Below are 10,618 nucleotides of genomic sequence, written 5' to 3' on the forward strand. Positions count from 1 at the left end.
ATAAAATAAAAATATTACAAAGGAAGACAAGTGAAAGTGAAAAATGTTTTTTAAAAAACTTGTAATGAGATAACCAAGAAACAACTAAGATGGAAAAGTAATCTATGGTGTAGATTGCATAAAATAGTCTATGTAATGGCCAGGGTTATTTGAGTGATTTGCACATGTTGATGACAGCAGACCTATGTCACTGGCAATAGACAAGGATAGCACATTCCTGCTCTATTCCAGATCCTAATATTTTTATGTGGGTATACTCAAAAAGTCTAAACAGCATATTGTTGTCAATTAAGTATTATCAAATATTCCAAAAGTGCTCTCTGTGTTCCAAAACCCACATTGAATTTTAAAATTACATTTCTATGTTCACACAGCAAATAATTATTTTTTTGCTTAAGTTGATTTTAACTCTTTTTCGGACTCCATTTGAAGAAGCCCAAAGAGCCCTCCTTTTAAAGACCAGATTTTAATTTACACAATTTTAACAACATGGAGTTAAGAGTTTGGAAGCAAAATAATGCATATTCTAACAAAAGTTCACAGTTTTAGGTATCAAAGGAAATCATAATATGCATAACGCACAATAAGCAACATTTGCAAACTATATGTATGGAGCGTGGGTACATCTGGCATAATATTTAATTTGAATATTATGTTTGTGTTATGCACTCAGCATGTCAAATAGCACCACTTATTTCAGTCCCCCAAATTAACAACATATTGAAATGCTTCACTTCAAGTCTATAACCAACCAAGCCCCAAACCAAAAATCATACGAAAAGGGAATGGTCTGAGCTAACGTTAAAACATCAGATTTTATTTTTATTTTAAAAAATTAATTTTACAAATGATACATGATTTTTAAGTGAAATTCAAGCCAAAACACAAGGAAATAATGATTTTAAATCCAACAAGCCAGAAGTTTTTCTTACTAACCATAAGTGAACATCAGCCTAGACATCTCTAGGCATAAAATCAGATAAATAATAAATAGGTAGAAAGAGGTATAAGTGACTATAAAATAGGGATTGTTTTTATGCAGGTTTTAAAATTACTTAATGATATTTTCACTTAACAAAACAGAATGAAATGTAAAACATTCTAATTTTGGATAAATTTTTAAACCAAATTGATGAAAGTATTAATATTTCCTCTAGATTCTTTTGCTCTCCAGTGTTTGGGCTGGATATGGAGGTCTGAGTAGAGGTGAAATACCTTCGGATGGGGTTGGGGGGTTCTTGACACACACAATCCAGTAGTCACTCACTCACTCAGAGGTTCTAACAGACCCTTGGGAGGAGTAAATATGATAAATAATTCTCCTCAAGCCCCTCAAGTTGATAGTATTCGTTTTACAGGTAGTAAAATACTATATTCTTCCTAAAGTTCATAATAGAGATGCAAGAAAATGCCAGAGTTAGCTAGCTATGCCTTTATTTTCTTATTTCCCAGGAACATCATGCTTGAATGTGTTTCTGAAGAGGACCATCTTCCTATCTGACCTGCTGCTCTGGAAGGTGAAGGAGCAAGTAATGGAGTAACATCCTTCCTATATATAGTTCACAGACTATGGCTGCAAGCACTTTTTTCTCTTTGAGATATAAAATAAACTGTGTAATTATTCACATCCACAAATTAAAGTCACAATGAAAATAAGATGAAACCTGAATATGAGGAACATAAAATATCAAATATGTGTTTACAGATGTGTTAAAAACAAAGAATCAGTGAAGGAGAGAAAGCTATGAAGGTATTCACTAGCCACCCTTAAAAATCTTCAATAATTACAAGGATGTGAAGTGTTGAAATTATGTTATGCATTTGAGCAAATGGAAAATCCATAAAATCCATTTTTATATTATAAAATATTTTAAGAAGTATCTGTTTGTCTACCTAATGGCCCATTTGGCAGTAAGTACCTTTGTAATCGCCAAATAAATTTACAAGCCTAGCAGATTATCGTTGCTTTCTATTTCTTTTCTAAAATAAACTCTCTATATGCAATTATAAGGGCAATGGAGTGTGTATAGAATTAAGAATAATGGAGGGTTGTGAAGTGAGGGGTTGTCCTTTCTTGAAGTAAATAAGAAGGTAAAACTTGCTACTTTCAGTCACTAGTAAAAAATTTCTTTTATATTTAATGATGATATCTGGAAGAATGGTTGCTGCTGCTGAAATTATATTTAATTAATTAGATACTGCTCTCTGTACCTGAACCATGCCTACAAATTCATTTATGTACCACTAGGTGGCAGTAGTGCTATCTAGGGCAGCATTGACCTTATCTTGATTATCCAACACCTTCTCTTTACAGCTTCTGAAGCTTCCCAACTATTACATGCCTCATTTAGAAAATGTTTGTTGTTGTTAAAATACAACTGAGTTAACAAATAAGAATTAATTAGATATCTGTTTCCAAAAGAAATATTAGAATCAGGATTTAAAGAAAGATGGCCTCGAACATTGCTGAATATTGCTGTATGGCTCTGCATCCCATTGAGTTGAGGTGTACTGCACACACTGAATCAAGTTAGATAGATGCTGGAATGTTTGAATAGGTTTTGTCACCACTTACCTTAATTTAGGTTACAAAATTGCTCTGACATGCTTCATAGAGGCAGGAGCTTTCCTGCTTCTGCTCCTTCAGGTGAGTTTTAAACTGGCTGCTTACTCTTATCAAGATGAAAATTACATTTTATCCTGCTAATGAGCTTTGAAGCATAGTTTCTCCTTGCAGGACTATTATTCCTCAAAAATAGACTGAAGAAATTATTGCTGGATCCCTCTGCTTTTTCTTTTACCGCTTGCAAGCCTAGGCGTGGTTCAAAACTGTCAACTCTGTTAGGAGTCACACTCAGTCAGAATCAGTACTTTCTTGCTTACATCGTCATCTGTAAACCTTTCTAATATAGTCCTCTTTTGAAGCTTCTTTTACTATGGGAGGATTTTTTTCCCACACGCTCACTTAAGCTATCCTACTAAGTTGGCAGTGTTCAGGATCTCCTCAGATCTCTCTAAAAAGAAGCTTTGCTATCTTGTCTTTCATTGTCCTTCAATATATTTTAAAGTTGACAGATGAGATTGCTATTAAAGCTTCTATAGACAGCAATCATGTCCTCCTTCATACCTTAATCAGCATCAGGATCTATAAAAACAAAGAAACAAGAAAACAGATTCCCTCTTAACTGTAGTCTGAGATTATTTTCAACATGTCTATTTCAGTGCCATACTATACTTTTAAATTTTAAAAAAAGTCCATGCATTTAAAAGAAAACCAGCTATAACATTAGCATTAGTAATTAGATAATATGGGGAGCTAGATGGTACCAACCCCCCCAAAAAAAACAACAACAACAACAAACAAACAAAAAAAACAGTGAAGAGCTGCTCTGACCAAACTCATATGCAAATCGCTTTCTTTTAAAATGGTAGCGTGTATCAACACAAATTACATTTCTGGGTCGTGGCACATCAAACTACCCACAAATGAAGGATGACTTAATTGCTTTGACCACAAGTCAGAAGAGCTCAGTTGGCAAATATATAAATATATTGGTGCTATTTGCATTTGCATTTGAGTAACCGGTGATTTCATTTTAATGCCCAAGTCTAGGTAACAAAGAAACCCACAGGTAGTGAAACACATCTTGCAAAGCCATGGATACAATCCCTGACCAGGGTGTCTAAGGGTGCAGAGGACACATTGGTCTTGTCAGCTACATCCGTGGGCATAGGAAATACCGTTGTCAGCTCAGCACCTTCAAATTCAGATCACAACATTTGAGAGTTTATGTCTTTATAGGTTAAACAGTTAAGCATTTACAGAGATTTGCTGCCTGTACCACCACCTTTAAATGACCTCCTAAAAATCTTTTAATAATTAATTATTATTCTAAATATCTAATGCTACTGTTAATAGCTTAACTTGCTTCTCATAATTTCACCTAACAATGTATTTCCAATAAATAGTCACAGCAGAGTGAGGCTTGCTATATTTTAGAGTTTACTATGTAGCAACCCAAATAAAGTAAAAATATATAGAAGAGAAAAAATATGACACAAAGAATAGGGCATGTCTGCAGGCCTTGTATTAAATGTGATTCCAAAGCAAGTAATGATAAAATGTAGACTATAGACTCTCCATTTCTTCTAACCCATTATCTTTAAGATGATGTTACTTTCATATTTTCTAAACTTTGTAATCTAAACAGCAAACTTAATTCAGGAAAGATAAAAACCTGCCATTGCTGATTACCATAGCCTGGATCATAGACATTTAAATCAAAAGTCACTTGAGTTGGAAAAGGTTTAAGTTTTTTCAATAAATTATTTTTTATAATGACTATAAAAGTTATATAGTACACAGAGGCTAGCTGGAGCTAGATACTTTACTGTACCTGAATTGTGGGGAATACTTTCTGAGACATAAAGCTGACAATCAGACATCCAAGTGTGACCGGGAAATAGCAGCCCCTGAAAGATTAAAGTGTGAATTTAGTAACCTTAAAGGCAAAAACCATTGTCCTTTCACTCCTGGACCAGGAGACAGAATGGGCAAATGACAATACAAACACATGTAAGGAGATCAGAAAGATAAAATCATACTCCAAAATCGCTTGTCAAAGCTGAAAGTGAGAATTTTCGCCCCACAAAAAAATCTTTATTTCTTCTGCTATTTAAAAAGTAGTTCTATGATCATAGTTAAAATATAAGCATGAAATGGCTTAATTCACAAAGTTAAACTGAAAATTATCCATTATTGAAACTCAATAAAGTCACTGACATTGCAATATAATCATCAAGTATTTTAAATGGCATGAGTTTTCTTCAAAAATAGAATTACTAGTAAAGAAGTTCAAATATCTGTGATTAAGCAAAAATACAGATTGTTCATGAATATCATCATTATTTTTAAATGCATTCTTGATCCAAACAACATGAAAGAATATGGTTTTAGGTAATGAAATGTGAGGGGCAAATAATGGAGAGCAAAAGAACCTAGAGGAAATATTAACACTTTTATTCATGCAATCTTTTATTCTTGACTTTTTTAATTGTGAAAAAATGCTATACACATAATAAACAGTAAATATCTGTGTCACCTATAAATCTCTTCACTTTTTATAAAAATATTCAAAGTAACTTATGAGAAACCCCACTCTTGACCCTCCTACCCCAGGTAAGTGTTCAGTAAACTTCTTTTAGATTTTTTTCTGCACGGACCTAGCCACACAGCCTTTTGTTTAATAACAGATACGACTGTGGCATATTCCAAGTTGCCTTTGAACTTAATTATGTGTCAGAAGTGTCTATCCAGAATATATCAGCATTCTATTTTATAGAATGAAGGCACGATAATTTATTTAATTGTTTGCTTACTGAACAACACTTAGGTTGTTTTGTATTTTCTGCCATTTCATAAAATCCTTATACATATATCTGTTACTTATGTCATTATTTCCATAGGGTAGATTCTTAGGTGTCAGAATCCAAGCCACCTTCCCAAAAAGATTGTACCAATTTTCACTACAACAATTTTCCTCATAACTCTGCATATTGTTAACTTTTTAAAATGTGGACTATTTTAAAAATTTGTTTTAATTTCTATTTTCTCTTTCTTTTTTATTTTAATTTTTCCAACACCATTTATGCCCTGTTCCACCTCCACTCTCTGAATATCTTTGTATGTCATTTTTTTTGACATTTATATTTCTTTGTTTAAGTGCTAGATTAAATTATTTTCCTATTGGATAGCTTCTTGTTGTTTTGCAGAAGCTCTTTGCATAGTTGATGTATTTATTTTCTTCTCCTAATCTATCATTAGTCTTTTAACATTGTTTATGGTCTCTTCCTTTGCAGAACAGGAATTTTAATTTTTTATGTAGTTAAATATGTCAACCTTATCTGTGTGAGTCCTTCAATTTTTGCCTTGTTTAGGAAAACCTCTTCACCTCAGTCTCTAAAATACCATCACTATAAATATAGTAATGCTATCATTGTGTTACTTTAAATGTCTTTCTAAATCCACATAGAATTGATTTAACTCTGATTCTAATTAAATAATAAAATATAAGTAGAAATACTCTTCAAATACTTACAGAATAATGAAACCTGTGGGCAATAAATAGCTGAGGTTTAAAAAGAAAAATAGTTTTGACAAACCTGATTATCTTTTTTGATAAAAAAAAAAAAAATGCCGCCCTGGCCGGCTTGGCTCAATGGATAGAGTGTCAGCCTGCGGATTGAAGGGTCCCAGGTTCGATTCTGGCCAAGGGCACTTGCCTGGGTTGCGGGCTTGATCCCCAGTGGGGGGCGTGCAGGAAGCAGCCAATCAATTATTCTCTCCCATCATTGAGGTTTCTATCTCTCTCTCCTTCTCCCTTCTTCTCTGAAATCAATAAAGAAATATATTTTTTTAAAAATGCCACAAGTAAATGAATTGATCAGTGAAGACAAGATGTGTAATAAAGTTAGACCTTTGACATATGTTGGCTCTATAAACTTTCATAAAAAATTAATTCAAATTGGCTCTAAGGTGAAACTATCAGTCAACTGAATTGACATAAATTGGACCATAAACAACAGAAATAGTAATAATAATGATGTAACCAGCTATAGGAAGGAAGAAAACGATATCGTACAAAGATCACTGACAGATCCAGATTCACAAAGCTTTTACGTAAACAATCTAAAAGGAAGAAAAATAACATAATCATCAATTTAACAAATGTCACTGAACTGAAAAGTGCACTCCACGCATTCAGAAGCGCTATAATACAAGATTCTTCCGAAGGATGGAAACCCGGTGGGATATCCAAATCAGAATTGACTCTGAGCCAAAACACAGCCCTTCTTCTATCCATATACCAGTTAATTCAGTCAAATCAACACTTTGTAAAATCCATTCAGTTTGAGATAGCAGGGGGAGACGGAGCACTCCACAATCTGGCAGTCTGGGCATTCAGGAGAAGGGAGAAGCAAAGAGGGGTGTGGGTGCTGATGGCCTGGGAACATAAAAAGTTCCACAGCGATGGCCCCCACCCCCTGTGACATTCGAACATGGCCCAAGCAGTGAATTGCTGCCCCAATCTACCCGTACTTGAAAGTTATGACAGAAAAAGTAAATAAAATACAAACCAACAATGCTCATTAAAAGTGACTGCACTGGTTTAGATGAAACAGTCACAGAAGCATAATAAAGTGTTAACATGAAATCCACATACCACTTTAGTGTTTGCAAAATGCTCCCACACAGTCTCCTTTGATTAATACCCTGAGGCAGTAAGAGAAGCCATGATTAATAGATCCATTTTCCTCCTGAAGCTAAGTGGGATCAAGAAAATTGCCAAAGATTGCACAGCTCCTCTGCTGAGAACCTGTGATTCCTACAACACCGGCTCACACCTTTAAAAGCAATTTGCAAAGAAGAGCAATCAGGTTTAGGAATCTGTAAAAAATCATAATTCAAAAACTTCATTTTAAAAGAAAAAGCAAGTAAATACACTAAATGTATTCTTTGTCCTCAAAACTGGGTACCTACTTTTCCTCAGCCTTCCTTCCATCCTTGTATTTTCCCAGGACCCTTGTTCTCAAAACAGTGGGAATATGGGAAGCAACTCCAGGGAGTAAGAATACAGAGTGGGGCAAAAGTAGGCTTACACTCATGAGTACATGAAACAGAGTTTATTCTGGTGGTATTATGTATTAAGTATTGTATTATTTTCCATAAGAACAACTGTAAACTTACTTTTGCCTCATCTGTATTTAAGTACGTGGATTACAAAACAATCTTCTTGGAAACTCTCAACTTCTTATTCATGAGACAATGGGAGGGTTTTTTGTTTGTTTGTTTTCAGAAACACCTAAGGCCTAGAAGGCTCCCAAGTCATGTTTGGGATTAACTTTTAAAGTCGTCATGCCACGTGGTGATATCCATTTTCCACATGGGCATTACACTACAATAGACAGACAGCTGAGACCACTGTATGTAAATGATGGCCCCTTCGGGTAGCCTGAATAAAATACTTCATTAGAGGAATATTATTATTATGTTAAGGAACTCTTCTCATGATGCCTTATAGCTGTTGATTTCCTTTTTATAATACTTCCTTAACAACATGTAAATATAGCACCAATGTGAACAACTCAATCAGTATAGTTTTCAGCCAGATACAATAATAAATAAAATACAAGTTGAATGTTTCTCAAACATAAATTAAAAATGATTATGTCCAACAATACTGCCTTGCTAGAATAGATCAAATGACCTCATCAAAATTGTTTGAGAAGGCGTCAAACTTAGCCATGTTTAAATTTCAAAATTTAACTGTGAAAAACTCTCTAGCTAACCATCTGTTGATCTAGTTCCTCCTAAATATAATCAAATTTCTTTCAAACAGAAACTCTTGCATTGACAGAGTGAATGAGTCCAAATATTTGGTTTAATAGATCTTCACTTTAACTAATCAAATAAAATTAATCTTTCAACTGAAGTGAAGTTTACATTTGTCTGTTTGATCTACAATGTTTTTGAAGGATTTCACAATATTTTGTACACTACAAAAAGCATAGCTACTTTTATTGCCATTTCAAACAGCTGGCCTGAGTATATAATCATAGATGAAAAATGTCCTTAATTGGGATGTCATCTCTAAATTTTACTGGATTTCAGTCCTATTTATAAAAGGGAGCAAAGTTGCAAAAATACTCATATTACAGAAACATTTTAATTCCAAAAAGTGTTAGGTAGTCATGGTTCTAATATGTGCATTAAGTTTTTGGGAAATGATTTAGCTCCAGGTGGTGTTTAAGGCTCAGAAGGCCTAAGGAAGACATCCTCAAAGACTATGAGATGAGAGACTGTTAATTAAGTGGAGGGCTGTTGATAAAAATGGGGCAGACGATTTACTAACGTTGACTAGTAAAGTTCTATGAGGAACTAGGAGAATTTATGTTTCAACACACCATCATTTCACATAACTCTCCTTTCTACCATATGTGGTAAGCATCATCCACAAAAAGTGAATAAAGAGAACTGCTTTTACTGAAAATACCCTTGAAAGAGAAATCTGCTGGTGATTAAAGTATCTGAATAGTAATTCAGCACTTGGTTTTCACCAGCTAAATTCCTGAGCACACCGAGGTATTTATAAAGTTACTGTATCTTTTGCATAAAATGACTGGTTCAAATCCTATTTTAGAAATTAAACTGTGGTTTAATTTCTTCTATCAAATTAGGAATTTATGATAAATTAAAGAATCCTGTTTATCCTTAATCTCTAAGTAATAACTATATTTAAATCTATAGAAACTATATATGTAGATATAACATACTAACTCCTACTTATAAATATTAGCTTCCATGATTGTGTCTGACAGCTTGTAATGAATTTTCAGCTCATGTTTTGTGATGGTAATTGATTTATCACAAATAATTTTTTAGGAGTAAGATAGAGTATTTGCATGTTTCATATTCAGCTTTTCAGTATTGTTGTCATCCACCTCCACATCCTCCTCACTGCCAGGAGGTGGTGCTGTGGGTTTTAAATCGCAGAGCTGAAAATCCCAAAGCAGATCAAAGCCCTTTTTCAGTTTGTTTCTCCCTACATTCGTGGAAACCAGGCAAACCCTAAAAATGTTCAACAATTTTTCCTTGGGGAAAAAAAAATCGAATGTTTTCCAACATTCGATAAAGATAAGATTTGAAGGAGGAAACACGTAGAACAGAAAGAAGTTCATCAGCCCCTCGTGAGTGCAATTGAATGCAGAGCATTCCAGTTAATTATTCCAAACTCTTTTCACTAGCTTTCCTCTATCCCCATCCGCATGCCCTGCATTGTTCTCCGGGGTCTGAGCCATGCAGGGCAGGGGACAAGTTTTTCCACTTGCCTTCAAAGTCTCCATCATGTGAGAGACCCCGCGGGCGTCAGGTAAGCCCTTCGCTGGGGGACCCGCCCTCGAGCTTGCTGGGGCGCACAGTCGCGCTGAAAAGGCTGCTTCTTGGGGCGCTGAGGGCCTCTCTTCAGTCTGTTCAATCTGAAGCTCACTTGTCGCCAAACACGCGTGAGGATCAGCTCTTCTATTTAAAGTAGATAAAGATAAAAGAAAAACCTTTCCCCCCCCAAAACTTTTTATCAACAGGTTTTCACTTTTCCACGGCCGAAGTCCTTGGAATTGCCAAGCACTTCAAAGCCAAGGCAAAGCTGGGGCCTTCGGAGCCGGGCAGCTCCGGTCCCGCTTCCTTGGCCCCTGCGCTCTCGCAGCCCTCCTCCTCATGAGCCCCGCCGGTCCCCAAGACACACGTGCACCCATCGTTTCTCCCTGCAGTGAGCTTTGTAGGACCTGGCGAACTGAGTGAGAAAATACGACAAAACGACCCCAAAAGGCTGGAATTTCTCCGCCACCGCCACCGAGTTGACCCTGCCTTCCCAAACCCGGAGGGGGCGCAGGATGATAAACCTCGGCTGTGCAGGCTTCAGGCCGACACAAGTGCCACCAGACAACGCGGACTGGGCGGGGGACCGGGGAGGCAAATGCAAGTTCAAGGCCAGCAGGCCTCCTATCTCGGCTGAAGTGCGCTCTGGAGTGCCCGGGCCTGGAGAGCGGCGGGGCGCACCCT

At 35.9% G+C, this 10,618-nt stretch overlaps 1 protein-coding gene and 1 long non-coding RNA gene across 2 annotated transcripts in view; one reads left to right on the plus strand and one right to left on the minus strand.

Moving 5' to 3' along the window:
- Nucleotides 1–927: 927 nt before the first annotated feature.
- On the minus strand, nucleotides 928–7,401 carry LOC106726241. The gene is made up of 4 exons (XR_001362268.1): nucleotides 7,224–7,401; nucleotides 4,398–4,473; nucleotides 2,576–3,145; nucleotides 928–1,290 (listed from the first exon to the last, which is right to left on the minus strand). It is a non-coding gene; the product is annotated as an uncharacterized LOC106726241 (long non-coding RNA).
- A 2,424-nt stretch (nucleotides 7,402–9,825) lies between these two features.
- The window catches only part of BHLHE22 (basic helix-loop-helix family, member e22), an 8,017-nt gene continuing 7,224 nt past the window's right edge, over nucleotides 9,826–10,618 (plus strand). The window contains exons 1-2 of the mRNA XM_014540417.1: nucleotides 9,826–9,929; nucleotides 10,141–10,334. Of these exons, the coding sequence (XP_014395903.1) occupies nucleotides 9,826–9,929; nucleotides 10,141–10,334 (298 nt within the window). The remainder of the gene's footprint in view (nucleotides 9,930–10,140; nucleotides 10,335–10,618) is intronic.

Source organism: Myotis brandtii, unplaced genomic scaffold, assembly GCF_000412655.1.
Source record: "Myotis brandtii unplaced genomic scaffold, ASM41265v1 scaffold1053, whole genome shotgun sequence".
NCBI classification, from domain to species: domain Eukaryota; kingdom Metazoa; phylum Chordata; class Mammalia; order Chiroptera; family Vespertilionidae; genus Myotis; species Myotis brandtii.